At 46.1% G+C, this 16,533-nt stretch overlaps 1 protein-coding gene across 1 annotated transcript in view; it reads right to left on the bottom strand.

Annotated features, from left to right (window-relative positions):
- The window catches only part of ADCYAP1R1 (ADCYAP receptor type I), a 94,459-nt gene that overhangs the window by 14,844 nt on the left and 63,082 nt on the right, over positions 1 to 16,533 (bottom strand). Inside the window, exons 9-12 of the mRNA XM_056857140.1 lie at positions 12,896 to 13,049; positions 10,614 to 10,674; positions 9,543 to 9,612; positions 8,364 to 8,455 (exon numbers count right to left, since the gene is read on the bottom strand). Of these exons, the coding sequence (XP_056713118.1) occupies positions 8,364 to 8,455; positions 9,543 to 9,612; positions 10,614 to 10,674; positions 12,896 to 13,049 (377 nt within the window). The remainder of the gene's footprint in view (positions 1 to 8,363; positions 8,456 to 9,542; positions 9,613 to 10,613; positions 10,675 to 12,895; positions 13,050 to 16,533) is intronic.

The following is a 16,533-nucleotide window of genomic DNA, read 5'->3' as shown; positions in this document are numbered from 1 at the left end:
TTCACATGAGCGGCAGGCTCTAATCTGGGGAAACGGGTTTGATTCTCCACTCCTTCACATGAGCGGCAGACTCTAATCTGGTGAACTGGATATGTTTCCCTGCTCCTTCACATGAAGCCAGGTGGGTGACTTTGGGCTAGTCACAGCTCTCTTAGAGATCTCTCAGCCCCACCTACCTCACAGGGTGTCTGTTGTGGGGGGGTGGGAGGGAAGGTGATTGTAAGCCAGTTTGATTCTCCCTTAAGTGGTAGAGAAAGTCAGCATATAAAAACCAACTCTTCTTCTCTGTCGTCTTTTATACGGTTATAACACCACAGCAATATGTGTGGATGTGTAAAGTCCCATCATGTTGCTGCCAACCTATGGCAACCCAATAGGGTTTTCAAGGCAAGGGACTAACAGAGGTGGTTGACCTCTGCATAGTAACCCTGGATCTCCTTGGTGGTCTCCCATCCAAGCACGAACCAGGGCCGATCCTGCTTCGCTTCTGAGATCTGATGAGTTCAGGCCAGCCTGGGCCATCCAGGTCAGGGCCCACAGTGATATACCTATTGCCAATATTTGAAAGCCATCACAAAAGCCCTGTAGTATTGCAGGAGGGGGCAGATAGCTCGGGTGAGGGACTGGGGAGGCAAAACTGGAGAATCAACCCATGTGGCTGCTCTGTTGCCTCTGCAGGCACAGTGGCAATAATATCACCTCTGGAAATTGTTACTGTGTGGATGGTGACAGTTCAGTCCTAAGCAGAGTTATCAATAGGCTTAGACTGGGATAACTCTGATTTGGATTGAACTGTGAGAGCTGTGTCGTTTGCTCCTCCCCATGTGCGGACTGCACCAAAGCCAAATGAATCCTTATAGAATCACAGAGTTGGAAGGGACCACCAGGGTCATCTAGTCCAACCCCCTGCACAATGCAGCAAATTCACAACTACCTCCCCACAAGCCCCCAGTGACCCCTACTCCAGGCCCAGAAAATGGCCAAGATGCCCTCCCTCTCATGATCTGCCTAAAGTCATAGAATCAGCATTGCTGACAGATGGCCATCTAGCCACTGCTTAAAAACCTCCAGGGAAGGAGAGCTCACCACCTCCTGAGGAAGCCTGTTCCACTGAGGAACCGCTCTAACTGTTAGAAAGTTCTTCCTAACATCCAGACGGAAACTCTTTTGATTTAATTTCAACCCGTTGGTTCTGGTCTGACCTTCTGGGGCAACAGAAAACAACTCGGCACCATCCTCTATATGACAGCCCTTCAAGTACTTGAAGATGGTTATATCACCTCTCAGTCTTCTCCTCTTCAGGCTAAACAAACCCAGCTCCTTCAGCCTTTCCTCATAAGACTTGGCCTCCAGACACCTCACCATCTTTGTTGCCCTCCTCTGGACACATTCCAGCTTGTCTACATCCTTCTTAAATTGTGGTTGTTCTCACCATGCTTTTAAGCATCTCATCCAATGCTTTAAATGCATCTCATCCAATGCATTTAAGAATCGCCACTTCCTTCTGCTCAAGTGCCAGAAGAATTGCCATGTGCAAAAAGGAATTGCCACATGATTAAAAAGGGTCCTATGTCATCAGCGTTCAAGTGTTTAGAAATCTATATGTCAAACCAGGGGTGTCAAACATAAGGCCCGTGGGTTGGATCCGGAGCCCCAATTCCAGTTCTAGTGCAAAAAGAGCGCCTATATGCAAATAAGCAGTTAGGCGTAACTTGCTTATAACTTTTGGCATTTCTTCAAAGTAGCCATCAAATAATAAACTATAGATAGAGTAACAGCCTTATCTTTACTGGACAACAGACAGATTAAATGATAGTCGTGAGAACAAACAGGAAAGTGTGAGATCAATGGAGTAATAAGAGAAGATATTATGGAAGAATATAAATCACAACTGAATAAAAAAATGGGTAAGTGTTTCTGTCTTTGCCTTTCTGCACGGGCAGACTCCCTGTTCGATTGGGCTATCTGGAATCTGCCAAATAATTAGTTGAAAGGTACAGCATTGAGTCTGGCCAAGAAGAAAAGTCTTTGGAAGGTTGGAATGGTTAAGAACTCTAGATAGTTTGGCAGCACTAGAAAAAATGGGGTACTCACATGAGCATGAACTCATGAAGCTGCCTTCTACTGAATCAGACCCTTGGTCCATCTAAGTCAGTATTGTCTACTCAGACCAGCAGCGGCTCTCCAGGGTCTCAGGCAGGGGTCTTCCACATCACCTACTCACCTAGTCCCTTTAACTGGAAACACCAGGGATTGAACCTGGGACCTTCTGCATGCCAAGCAGATGCTCTACCACTGAGCCACAGCCCCTCCCCAGCACCCTCTCCTGCAGCTCCTTAGCCATTCAGGGAAACGGGGAGTCCAGAGTATCATTACTTTATCGACATATCCACAAAGAGGGTGTCCACCTGGCCATGACAAATGCACTGGCATGCATGCACATAAAAGCTGCTCTGTGAACATGCCTCGTGCAGACAGCCTCTATGGTACTCAGTGGTACTTAGATTGACAAGTACATAAATATCGGACATTTTCAGACATTCTCCGTTTAGAAAAGTTGCAAAGGGTCACGAGAAAAGAAATGATAGCCGATGAAATGGGTAATGATGACTTTGTTTTGCCATTGACAACTATACACATAGGAAAAAAAATAGCAGGTGACTGCAGTCAATGTGTGGGCTCTGGGCTGCACAATCCTGGAAATTCAGGGGAGCCTTGGAATTGATGATAAGCCACAGATGATCCCTGGGTGAAACTTTTCTCGAGCTATTACTCGAGGGCCAGCGCGGTGTAGTGGTTAAGAGTGGTGGACTCTAATGCAGTGAACTGGGTTGGTTTCCCCACTCCTCCCCATGAGTGGTGGACTCTAATGCGGAGAACCGGGTTTGATTCCCCACTCCTCCACATGAGTGGCGGACTCTAATCTGGAGAACAGGGTTTGATTCCCCACTCCTCCACATGAGTGGCAGAGTCTAATGCAGAGAACTGGGTTTGATTCCCCACTGCTCCACACAAGCGATGGACTGTAATCTGGTGAACTGGGTTAGAATCATAGAATCATAGAGTTGGAAGGGACCACCTTTCCTGCACAATGCAGGAAATTCCGAACTATCTCCCCCCCACACCCCCAGTGACCCATACTTCATGCCCCGAAGATGGCCAAGGTGCCCTCCCTCTCATGGGTGGGTTGGTTTCCCCACTCCTCCACATGCAGCCTGCTGGGTGATCTTGGACTAGTCACAGTTCTCTCAGAAGCCTCTCAGCCCCACCTACCTCACAGGGTGCCTGTTGTGGGGAGAGGAAGGGAAGGCGACTGTAAGCTGCTTTGAGACTCCTTAAAGGTAGAGAAAAGTGGGATATAAAAACCAACTATTCCTATTCTTCTTCTTTTCCAGGAAAAGTTGGACTAGATAGAGGATGATGCCGTGCCTAGAAGGTAATGAACTAGCCACTGCCAACTCTGTGATGGACAGTGAACAATGGGCATTTCACAAAGTTCTTGGGCCAAAACCAACATCACTCTCTGGGCTTGACGTTCTCAAGTAATCTGAGGTGATATGAAAGACCTTTAACTCAGACTGCCTCCCCTCCCGCTTTTCTAATTCCATTTTCTTCTTGGCTTATAACATAGAATCATACATTTGGAAGGGGCCATGGAGGCCATCTAGTCCAACCCCCTGCTCAACGCAGCATCACCCTAAAGTTCAATCCCCAGCATCTGAAGTTAAAAGAATCGGGCAATTGGTGATATGAAAGAGCTTTACCTGAGACCTGCTGCCAGCCAGAGTAGACAATACTCATTTTCTTTTTGCATTGCTTCTAATATTTGTAATCCTAATTGTGTCGCCTGGTTTACTGGCTACAGGATTGCAGTGTTTTTACTCTGCGTGATCGCCTCGAATCCCAGCAAGAACAACAGGCTACAAATACAGTAAAAATAGTATTAAATGAATGTTCTGATGCTGGTAATGTCCGGAGCTGCCCACCGCAACTCCTTTCTCCCTGCTTTCACATACTGTGTGAAAAAGCCCTGATTTTTCCACCATTGTTGTCCCTGGAATCTGTGGCACCGGCCTGGTGGAGCAGTTGTTCAAATTACTTTTAGGCAACAAATCCATTTCCACCCTAGAAGGAGTGTGAACACAGCAGGTCTGCCCCGGGTCCATAGAGAACAAGAACATAAGATCATAAGAAAGGATCAGGCCAAGGTCTGCTGGATCAGACCAAGGTCCATCAAGTTCAGCAGTCTGTTCTCACAGTGGTCAACCAGGTGCCTCCAGGAAACCCACAAACAAGACGACTGCAGCAGCATTGTCCTGCCTGTGTTCAGCAGCACCTAATATAATAGGCCTGCTCTTCTGATCCTGGAGAGGATAGGTATGCATCATGACTAGTACCCATAAGAACATAAGACATAAGAACCAAGCCATGCTGGATCAAACAGAGGCCCATCAAGTCCAGCAGTCTGTTCACACAGTGGCCAACCAGGTGCCTCTAGGAAGCCCACAAACAAGATGACTGCAGCAGCAGCATCCTGCCTGTGTTCCACAGCACCTAATAGAATAGGCATGCTCCTCTGATCCTGGAGAGGATAGGTATGCATCATGACTACTATCCATTTTTACAAATAACCATGAATAGCCCTCTCCTCCATGAACATGTCCACTCCCCTCTTAAAGCCTTAAAGAATAGGTGGAAAGATGAACATGGGCATGCACGTGCGCACATACACACAGATCACCAACAACAATACAGAGAGGTTCACTAGGGTGTGAAGGAAGCGGGGGTTGGGAGAAGCTGGGCAGGAGACACAACTGTGAACAGTCTGGCAAGGATCTCATAATACATGCTCATGCATGGATACTGCATATCCCATACAGATGTTGATACAGCGCCCAAATTCATTCTAGGGGCTCACAGGTCCACCTTGGAACAAACAAGGCAGTGAGCACCCCAGAGCACTGGTTGCAGACAGGAGTTCTGATGGGGAGAACCTGGGGAGGTAGAAATGGCATTGCACCATGCACGACGTCACTTCTGGCCAGAAAACAAACAAACTGGAAGTGATAACTAAGGTTGCCAACCTGCAGGTACTAGCTGGAGATCTCCTGCTATTGTAACTGATCTCCAACCGATAGAGATCAGTTCACCTGGAGAAAATGGCCACCTTGGCAACTGGACTCTATGGCATTGAAGTCCCTCCCCTCTCCAAACCCCGTACTTCTCAGGCTCCACCCCAAAACCCTCCCGCTTGTAGTGAAGAGGAACTTGGCAAGCCTAGTGATAATGCTGCATTGTAGTGACACTCTAGGAATCCAACGAGTGTCTATGGTAAACCATAGAGATTTGTTGGATTCTGACTGCATCACCACAATGCGGTGATACCGCTTCCAGCTACTTTGGCCGGAAGCTATTTTCGGTGTTGCATAATGTCATTTCCACCTCCCCTTGAAGTCAGTTTAAGGGGGTTCCAGCCAAGGGCTCGCAACCCTAGGAGAGGAGCAGCCTGCTGGTATTGGTATGAAGAAGAGCAGCCAGCAAGGCCTTCTAGTTCCAAGGCCTGGGGTGACCAGGCTGTCCCCAGGGCAAGGGAGGTGGCATTCCTGGCCAGGGGAACGACCTTCTACATCCCCGAGGACATTTGCAGGCCCAGCTCTCTCAGAGCCTAACCCTGGGATGCTTTAGGCCAGGGGTGTCAAACATAAGGTTGAGGGCCCAGATCCGGCTCCTTGAGAGCTCTTACCTGGCCCATAAGCCAGCCATGGCAGTAGGGTTGCTAGGTTCCTCTTCGCCACCAGCGGGAGGTTTTTGGGGTGGAGCCTGAGGAAGGCGGGGTTTGGAATGGGGAGTGACTTCAATGCCATAGAATCCAATGACCAAAGAGGCCATTTTCTCCAGGGGAACTGATTTCTATCAGCTGGAGATCAGTTTTAACAACAGGAGATCTCCAGCTATTACCTGGAGGTTGGCAACCTGCATGGCAGCCACCCTTCCACTCTCAATCTGGACTGGCGAGGCATGACCCTGCCCGACCAAGTGACATTTACGTCATATCCGGCTGTCATAACAAATGAGTTCGACACCCCTGCTTTAGGCTGATCCTGAATTGAGCAGGGGGTTGGACCAGATGGCCTGTATGACCCCTTCCAACTCTATGATTCTAGCAGTAAGGGTGCAGTGTCTGGAGGCAGTTGCTAGAGGACTTTGGGCAGGGACCCATGACTAGGAGCAGCCTGGGAGCCTCTGCTGAAACAAGTGTAGGTGGCAATCGTCATGTGGAACAATTGGCCTTGATACACATGAACACATTAAGCTGCCTTCTACTGAATCAGACCCTTGGTCCATCAAAGTCATTATTGTCTACTCAGACCGGCAGCAGCTCTCCAGGGTCTCAGGCAGAGGTCTTTCACATCACCTACTTGCCTGGTCCCTTTAACTGAAGGTGCCGGGGATTGAACCTGGGACCTTCTGCATGCCAAGCAGATGCTCTACCACTGAGCCACAGCCCTCCCTCTCTAGCCTTGAACACACTACGAGGTCACCATAAATTGGCTGTGACTTGACAGTGATTTATATGGATGCGTCTTAATATACGCCCAAATAACATATTGTGGGAAGCATATGGGGGTTTGCAAACTCTCCCAAGAGTTCAGGAAGCTCTATCGGACATGTGTGGTTTGCTGCTCTACATTGAGCCATCGGACGATCAAGGAAGGAGCATCCAGTGCTCCGGCCTCTGCCTGGAGCAGCTGGAAAGAAACAGCAAGAGAAAGGGTGTGTGTGTGTGTGTGTAAGCTTCCAACTGCATCCTTTGTTGGGGGGCCCACTGCTTCAAGGTGACCTTAACAAGGAACGGGAGGCAGATGGAGACAGAAAAGAATCTACTCAGCAAAGAATCTTCCCACCAAGCCCTCTACTTTTCAGAGGAGCGCCTCCCTCAACAGACACCAACTGTAAGACAGCATGAGGACACCCTCCTTTCCTGAGTCTGGATCCAAGCCTACCAACTTCCCTTGAACACATGAAGCTGCCTTCTACTGGATCAGACCCCACCGCCCCACCCTTGATCCAGCAAAGTCAATGTTGTCTACTTAGACCGGCGGCGGCTCTCCAGGGACTCAGGCAGAGGTCTTTCACCACTTACTCACCTAGTCCCTTTAACTGGAGATGCCAGGATTGAACCTGAGACCTTCTGCATGCCAAGCAAATCCTCTACCACTGAGCCACAGCCCTTCCCTTTAAGCCTGTATCAAGATTTATATGATTAAATGAGACCCTCAGCTGCTCCCCTAGTGTCTGACTGTCAGGGATGAGGCTGCAGGAAGATGGAATACCCCATGGGGAGGTGCCCCTTGGTCCTGGGGGCAAGACTGAATCCCACTCTTTGGGCAGCCTATTAAAACTGCTAAATTTGAGTCCCATAGCACCTCAAAGACAAGCAAAAATTCCAGGGCGTAAGCTTTCAAGAGTCAAAGCTTCTTTAATCAGATACAAGTAGGAATGGCGATCCCCGATCTTTTATACCCCAGTCAGAAGGTGGAAGGGATGTTGCAAAGATGGAACTCAGGATGCAGAGGTACAATGCAAAATGTAATCACTTTGATTAGAGCAAGGGAGAAATGCTTTGGGGCAGAAAATTAGCATCTGTAGTGAGATAAGAATCCTATGTCCCTATTCAGCCCGGGGGGGGGGGGTGGTCCATCATTCTGAACTGGTGAATGAACTCAAGTTCAACAATCTCGCACTGTAATCTCCCTTTGAAGCTTCTCCATTTGAGGACTTCTACTTTTAGGTCCCAGCTTAGAGTACCCAGTTTGCTGGGGGGAAGAAGTGTAGATAGTTGGGGAAGGCAATGACAAACCACCCCATAAACATAGTCTGCTGAGTAAATGTCATGATGTGACATCACCCCATGGGTATGTAATGACCTGGTGCTTGCACAGGGGACTACCTTTACCTTTACTCTTAGGTCAGCAATGGAATGTCCTGGAAGATTAAAATGCTCTCCCGCTAGTTTCTGAGCATTGTGATTTTTAATGGCAGATTTACGTCTGTGTATTCTTTTAATCTGGAACTATTAAAACGGCTCTCCTTACCAAACTCCACTGCTCAATGCTTGCTTTGAAAACACCACAAATAACCCAATTTTTGAATTCCATTTAGAAATATAACCTGAATAATTGGAGGCTTAAGAGGTGGCGCAGGTTTGCAAGAGATGCTGCATTCGCTCGACTTTTGGCTTTATCGAGGAAGGATAATAATTGGAAGCCCATTTCCTGAGCCCCCGGGTTCACTTTTTCCTATGTGTATGTCAGAGCTCAAAACCAACAACGGCTCTTCGGATACTTCCAGGTTGTACTTACAAGTAAATGCTGGATTCGTTGCCCCCGATGTCAGGCGACTGGAGCTTCTGTACCAGGATGATAATGATACCAATGAAAAGCAAAAAGTTGATCTGGGAAAGAAGGAAGACAAGAAGGAATAAGCCAATCACAAATGTTCGAGCTGCGCATATGCCACAGGAAAACAACCGCAGCAGCAAATGAACTTCTGCATCCAGATAATCCACATTCTACATCCAGAAGACCTTAATTATGCATCATGTATATAATAAACGAGAAAGCGTTTTCCTGCCTGCTTAGTCATGGCAAACAATAGACCCAAGGAGGAATGAAGGTACTAGAAACATCAAATGTGCAAAAGCATACAGTAGTACCTCTGATAAAAAAATACCATTAAATACAATTGTGGAATTCTGACATCGATCTCTTTAAATTAAACCAACACAATGTTTTACAGGTTGTCAGTTCATCAGGTAAAGTTCCAAAATATACATGTGCTTAAAGAAAATTCAACAGATTCAGATTATGGATAAGTCGAACAAATTCAAGTTACACATTAATCTTCAAATTTACAACCTGAAGTTGTTTGGTATATTATTAGTAGAACTGACAACCTGAATGTGCCTATATAATATTGAACACTACCTGTGGAATTTACAATCTGAATTTGTTGGATACAAACGCTGGCTCTCAAGGTCAGCAATGAAAAGGGGGTTTGACACTGCCTGCCTTTGCAAGGCCTCCTTGGTGGTCTCCCATCTGAGCATGAACCAGACTGACCCCACTTAGCTTCTGAAAGCTGTTGAGATGAGCCAGCCTAGGTCGTTAAGGTCAGGGACAGAAAGAGATGGTGGTGGGAAATGCCGTCAAGTCGTAGCCAACTTATGGCAACCCCGTAGGATTTTCAAGGCAAGAGTTGAACAGGAGTGGTTCGCCATTGCCTGCCTCTGCGTAGCAACCCTGGACTTCTTTGTTGGTCTCCCATCCAAGTATTAACCAGGGTCAGAATGAGAAGACCCACATAAAAACGGAAAGAGAGGAGCTTCTCTTTACATCACTGAAATCCCTCTCCTTTACTGAAATCGGAAACGTTGGCATGAACCAGCCCTTTCTTTGCATGCCTGAAAGCCCCACGACTTGCCTATTTATGCTCTCTGTGATGCCTCCCGCGTGGGGCTTCCTTTCCCCTCGGCGACTTACCATTATCGAAGCCACCACGGGGCCTTTGATCACCCACCACAAGGCTGTGTTGTCATTCATGTCCCAGCAGCTGATGCCCATATGGAGGGGGGGTTGTTGGGAATCAAAGAGAGAAAAGAGCGATATTATAAGGCCGGGTGAATATAAACACATCTGCTCCTGAAACGATGACTAACGTCACTCGTTCCGTATTTATTTAGCCCTAAGAGCCGCAAAGAACACAGACAGGCTGGGCCACTCTTTTCCCCCCCTTTAAAGCAAGGGTCTTTCAAACAACGTTGGCCCCCAAATCAGCAGTATCTAGTTGGACAAATCCATTTCCTCCAGCAAAGATTCTTCCCACCCCCAAAAGCAAAACCAGAACTTTTTCTCTGCTGGTGGCTATCTCCTAGCTTCAGAAGAAGGGACATGACTGGATAACTCTTGCAGGGGAAAGTGTATGGCGGGTACTACAAACACACGAAGTTCCTTTCTACAGGGTTAAACCATGGATTGGATCCAGCCAACTTTTTCAGTCAGCCTCTCCCAATTCCCCTTCTTATTAAAACCCCCTCCGAGCCCCATGTGGAGACTGGAGTCAGCGTAGGTGGAGTTCTGGACCAACCTGGCCAGCTATTAGGTAAGTGAGGGAGAGGGGAGGAGGAGAGGGAGGGAAAGGGGAAGGGGAGAGGGAATTTCTCTCAGTCTTTTTTGTTATCGGGGAAGAGGCCAAAGCGGCCCCGAATTTTTTCGGCATGATCCGCAATCCTCTTTTTGCCTCACTTTAAACTGCCACCATTTGTGGGGGGGGGGGAACCCCAAATACCAAAAAGATATTTTAAGGGGTTTTTTTATTCGGCTTTGCTGAACACACACCCTTAGTATCCACCAAACTCTGTAGGGTGTATCCCAACTCAAAACCATTGAGTGACGTCACCAAGCCTAAGCATTTGAGATCAGACTTCCAAGTTTTACATTCAAAATGTAAATACAGATTTAGCATTGACATTTCTCATTCCATAATTCAAGTGGCACAATTTAAATCTGGGATACGTGTAAATATTCTCAGACGGATAAAGAGGGGAGACCTACCCGACATCATCAAAGTGAAGTCTCAGGACAGCCCAGACAGTGACGCAAATGGTGGGAGTTCCTACAAGAAACGGATGAAGGGATAAGCATTTTGTGGCCTGCCCTTGCAAGCGTTCCACCTGAGTGAGTGTGCTCCCTGTTTTGAAGAAGGCAAGGCCTGTACATCAACGCATGCATAGATGCAACTGATACTCCCATTTGTGTATGTGGGCTTCAAACTTGCAGGAACTTATAATTCATGACTTATTATATTTTCTTGGCACCCATGTGCCTCAGCACATACCTGGGGAATGATTGTTTTACGTTCAATGCTCAGAAGTCTCTACTGTGGAAACTCTGTCTACTGACAGAGCTTGGTCCGGAGACCCCAAAGCATAGTTCTTAACCTGGGATGGCCAAATCCTTTGAAACCCAGGGTTGCAAAGGGAAAAGAATGTCTGTATTTCCTAGCACTGTGCTAAAGAGAATATTTATTTAGGATATTTCTATGCTGCCTCTTCGGAGTCCTGCTCGAGGCAGCTTCCAATTAAAATAATGCAACAATACAAAACAACGAGCCATTAAAAACAAGCCATTGGACATAAACGGCATAAAAAACTGTCCATAAAACAGATCTCAGATCAGAAGCAGACTATTTTTAAAAGCTGAACAAAATAACAAGCAAGCACTGATGGCTGTAACACACTTATATTATTATCCAATTTCAATATATTCCAATCCAGTTAACGTTCACTAGATTTGGTTATTGTTGCTATAAAAAGTCCCGGAGTATTCACTCAAAGGAGATTACAGCGTGGAGATTATTACATTCTAATAATACATTTATTATTATGCCTAATAATCTAGTCAGATCTTATTATAATTTAATTAGTATTTATATAGAGATAGATACTCATCTCTTGCCAATTGAAAAACTCCCAATGGAAAAAGCTTCAGCGAAATAGGAACTTATACCGGAATCCTATCTTGGGTTATAAATCTAACTTCAACAGAAGAGGAAAAGCAGCCCGCATAAACATTGGGCACTTTGGGTGCTTGGGAAACGGCCCCACGCTTGCAAGCCGGAGCATCGGCTCGCGGCTCTTCTTGCCTTGAAATTTACATGCATCGGGGCACAGTTCCTTCTTGACATTTTGGCTTCAATTCTCCACACTGTAATCTTCTTTGAGTGAACACTCCGGGACTTTTTATAGTAACAATAATCAAATCTAGTGAATGTTAACTGGATTGGAATATACTGAAATTGGATAATAATATAAGTGTGTTACAGCCATCAGTGCTTGCTTGTTATTTTGTTCAACACTGTTATTTAAGCAAGAGGTAATTATTTTTAAAAGCTGGCAGGCTCAAAAAGGTTGGCAGGCTCAAAAAGCTTGAGGACCCCCAGTAAAAACGGTAAGCAGAGCTCCTCTGGGCCCACTCCACCAACATCTGAATCTATCTCCTAGACCAGGGGTGGGGAACGTCAGGCCCGGGGGCCATTTAAGGCCCGCGAAATCATTTGGTCTGGCCCTTCGTGGGTCCTGGCAGATCTCTAGCTCAGAAGGATCTAAGACTGGCAATCCGCCCCCTCCGGTGGACAGAAATAGCCTCTATTCAAGGCGGATGTGAGTTTTGCCGAGAAAAGGAACCTTTTTCCCCCTTGCAGAAGAGTCATTAGCTATGGAGCTGCTAGGACCTCCTAAGAAACTGTGTTAACCTTTACCCATCCAGGCTATGGAAAAACATATTCCCTCTGTACTACAAGAGGGCTGGGGGCGGAAGTGACATCAATGGAGGGGTTAAAGAGGGCAGGGCCAGAATGCGCGTGGGGTTTTTTTCTTAGCCAGTGTATCTTCATTTCATCCCTGCAGGCAGAGGTAGCAGCAGTCGGCTGTAGAATCCGGCCCTGACCATGCAGAGCAGGAGCAACTCCTGCGTGCGGCTGGACGGCTATGCCCAGCTGGTGCAACAGACCATCCTGTGCCACCAGGAGGGCAAGTGTGCCACCGGTTGGATGCCTGCCTGCTTGCCCATGCCAGGGGGGGTCATCTGAGGCAGCTGCCTGCTTGGGGCTTGGTCAGCTAATTTTTAAGTTGATAATTTTGTATGGCCCGCGAATGATGTTATAAGTATCCAAATGGCCCTTAGTGGAAAAAAGGTTCCCCACCCCTGTCCTAGACTGAAATAAGATGTATTATCCACCAGGCAGTCCTGTCTCTCTCCACATGTAGATGCATAAAGGAGTGATCACCTGCACAAAAAATAAGAATGCATTTTAATTCTCCATCAAAGCTACGTACCCCAGCCGATGATGGTGTACCAGTAGAAGTATCTCTTCTCTGGAAAGAAGGTCTGCACCAGCAAAGTGAAAAGGTACAACCCTTCGATGAAGAGCCAGAAATAGTTGGACATGACGCAGTAGTGGAAAAAGACCATCACCGCTTTACATTCCACCTGCAGAAGACAAGCAGAAATGTTCAAAGGCCCCAGTTAGTTCAGTCTGAAAAGTTCCACCGTACACATGAACACACATGAAGCTGCCTTATCCTGAATCAGAGCCTCTGTCCATCAAGGTCAGTATTATCTTCTCGGACTGGCAGCGGCTCTCCAGGGTCTCAGGCAGGGGTATTTCACATCACCTACTTGCCTTATCCCTTTAACTGGAGTTGCTGGGGATTGAACCTGGGACCTTCTGCTTGCCAAGCGGATGCTCTACCACTGAGCCACAGCCCCTCCTCTAAAATACATAAACACATGAAGCTGCCTTATACTAAATCAGACCTCTGGCCCATCAAGTATTGTCTACTCGGACTGGCAGCAGCTCTCCAGGTTCTAAGGCAGAGTGGTCTTTCACATTTCTTTATTTTCAAAATTTATACCCCGCCTTTCTGCCCTTACAAGGGCCACCAAGCCGGCTATCAATTTAAAACACATCATAAAATGCACAATCATTCAAATAAACCCCTCTTCCAAACATACCTCATTAAAACAACTTTTGTTCATATATCAAAATCTCCCTCCCTCTTGTTATGGCTGTGTTTTTTCTCCACTCTGGTCCTCCCCCTCTCCTCTTTTCCCTCTGCGACATTTTGTATACAATGTGCTGTTTTTAGACCTGGATTTGGCATTTTTAAAAAATGATTTTAAAAAAATCCCCTTCCCCCCTTCCTCTATGAAACTATTTTCCGTCGTGCTTTCTCCACACCCTTTGATCCTTCTTCACCTTTTGCATGTAATTTTAAAGTCAATGTACTTCAAGAAAGCTAGATGCACGATGGATGTTGCATTGAAATGTACTGTTATTTGGAATGTAATAAAGCTTTTAAAAATTAATTAAAAACAGACTTAAAAACATATACAACAATTGACAGATATACAAAACATAAATCGTTGTTAGGAAGGAGGGATTATTGGGGGAATGCCAAACAGAGCAAAAAGGTCTTCTTCACCCACTGGCGGAAGACGGCAACAGAAGGGGACAGATGAATCTCCCTGGGGAGAAAATTTCAGAGCTTGGGTGCCATGACTAAGAAGGCCCTCTCCCAGGTTGCCACCTGCCTGATCTCAGAAGGTGAGGGCACCCAAAGCAGGGCCTCCGGAGATGACCATAACAGCCAGGCATGTTCATAAGGAAGAAGGTGGGCCTTCAGGTATGCTGGTCCAAAACCATACAGAGTTTTGAAGGTCATGGCTAGCACCTTGAATTGTGCCCAGAAACAAACTGGAAGCCAGTGAAGGTGGGCCAAGATCGGAGTGACATGGTCCCTTCGACATCATGCCAAGTCGCCTCCTACCCTGTCCTTTTAGTTGGAGTTGCTGGGAATTGAACCTGGGACATTCTGCATGCAAAGCAGAGGCTCTTCCACTGATCTATAGCCCTCCCCACAATTTCAGTTCTGCTTCTGGAACCCGTGGTTTTTCGTTTCATTGTACCATTTTCGGCTGCCTTGAGACAAATTTTCCCCATGAAATGCAGACATTTCCCAGGGGATTTTTTTGTAAATGAATCAATAAGCATTATGTATGTATGTATGTATGTATGTATGTATGTATGTATACTTTCCAGACGAGCTGAAAGTAAAAACAGAAGCACAACTTGTGTACATCATCCAAACGAACACACAAAACCAGCAGCAAAAAATGGAAAACCGAAACCGGTATGAAAATACAAATTTAATATAAAAGGGAACGGGAAAAGGGAACGTTTGTTCCTTTCTAACTTCGGTCGATGGCTTGAGCTTGAAGTGCACTTGACAGGCAGCCGAGACAATTTCAGTGATTTTGAAATTGTATATTAATGAAAAAACAACCTGACCTTTCCTTTCAAATTACATCTGAAAGGATTTATGGGAGGGGGGAAGAATGCCGAAGGCTACTTAAAGAAGCTGCCATGTGAAAGCACGACAAAGCAATTTTAGCCCTCAGGAGGAGTTCGATGAATGCCCGCGGGAAGCTTCACAATTTCTAGTGTAGGCTGGGAGCCATGCAACAATGGCTGCTAATTGGCAGACCGAAGTTCTCCGGGCCTTCTTTGAATACAAGAAAAGAGCCCAGCTGTGTGTATGCGCCTCATGCGCGTGCAGAGTAATCCAAAGAAGGCTTTAAAAAAAAGAACGGGGGGAGAATGCCCGGAAAGGGCGAGGAACGCTCGGAAAAGATGCACCCTGTGGGGTGGCCCTGAGAAGGTCGTCCCTCTGAAGTTTGCAGAACGAAGCAGCGTCACCTGCGGAGCCGTCCAACTCGTGAATCCTCAAAAAATCCCCTGTGTTACTTACGTTCACTCATGGTGGTCGTGTAAAAAAGTAAAGACATTCTGGATTCGGGTTCATCAGGAAATGCAGGCTGTTTTGAAAGTTCAGTTTCCTTTGAATCCTGAAACCATGTTACTTGGAATAGAACCGGGAAATTTGGAAAAGAACCACGGGGACTTATTTAGTTATATGGCGACTGCGGCAAGGATGGTTCTCGCAACGGTGTGGAAGCAAGAAGATGTTCCAGAGCTAGAGAGATGGCAACAAAAAATGGCAGAATACATGGTGATGGCTAAATTAACCAGTATGGTGAAAGGGAGAACGATAGATGAATTTCAAGAGAATTGGAAGTGTTTTTGATTATAGAAAATAGATAATAAGTGTGATAGTACAGTTACAGTAGGGGGACAAATAAGATTAATATAGAAGTAGTGGATATGGTTTAAAATGCTTGAATTTAGAATCTGTATTTTGTAATTAAAACAATTAGAAAATGGATAGCACGTGAGTGAAGAAGCTCCATATGTTAGATAAGATAAAGTAGAAAATTGATAAGTATATAAGTCAAGATATTGATTAATTTTGTGTGATGTAGAATTGTTAATTAATTTCCTTGGAAGAAGCCTAATTTGTATGTGTATGTTAAATGTTAGTAAATTTTAAAGTGTTAATAAAATATATTCAAAGAAAAGAAAAGAAAATCCCCTGTGTTCGGGCTGTTCTGCAGCTCTGTTGCACATGGAATGCGCAACGGGCTGAGACACACAACAGACCACACCGTATTAATAGAATAACTTTTAGGTATTAAAGTTCTATCCCACTTTTTTGGGACAGGTGGTCCTCAGAAATACAATGTTAACTTTTTTTTGTACCCTCTCCTAACTTTCCAATTCCACAGAAGAAGAAGAAGAAGAGTTGGTTTTTATATGCTGACTTTCTCTACCGCTTAAGAGAGCCAGCATGGTGTAGTGGTTAAGAGCGGTGGTTTGGAGCAGTGGACTGTGATCTGGAGAACTGGGTTGGATTCCCCTCTCCTACACATGAGCAGCGGAGGATGATCTGGTGACCTGGATTTGTTTCTCCACTCCTACACATGAAGCCAGCTGGGTGACCTTGGGCTAGGCACACTCTCAGCCTCACCTATCTCACAGGGTGTCTGTTGTGGGGAGGAGAAGGGAAGGTGATTG

This window comes from Euleptes europaea, chromosome 11 (genome assembly GCF_029931775.1).
Source record: "Euleptes europaea isolate rEulEur1 chromosome 11, rEulEur1.hap1, whole genome shotgun sequence".
NCBI lineage: Eukaryota > Metazoa > Chordata > Lepidosauria > Squamata > Sphaerodactylidae > Euleptes > Euleptes europaea.
This window is presented reverse-complemented; position numbering and strand designations above follow the sequence as displayed.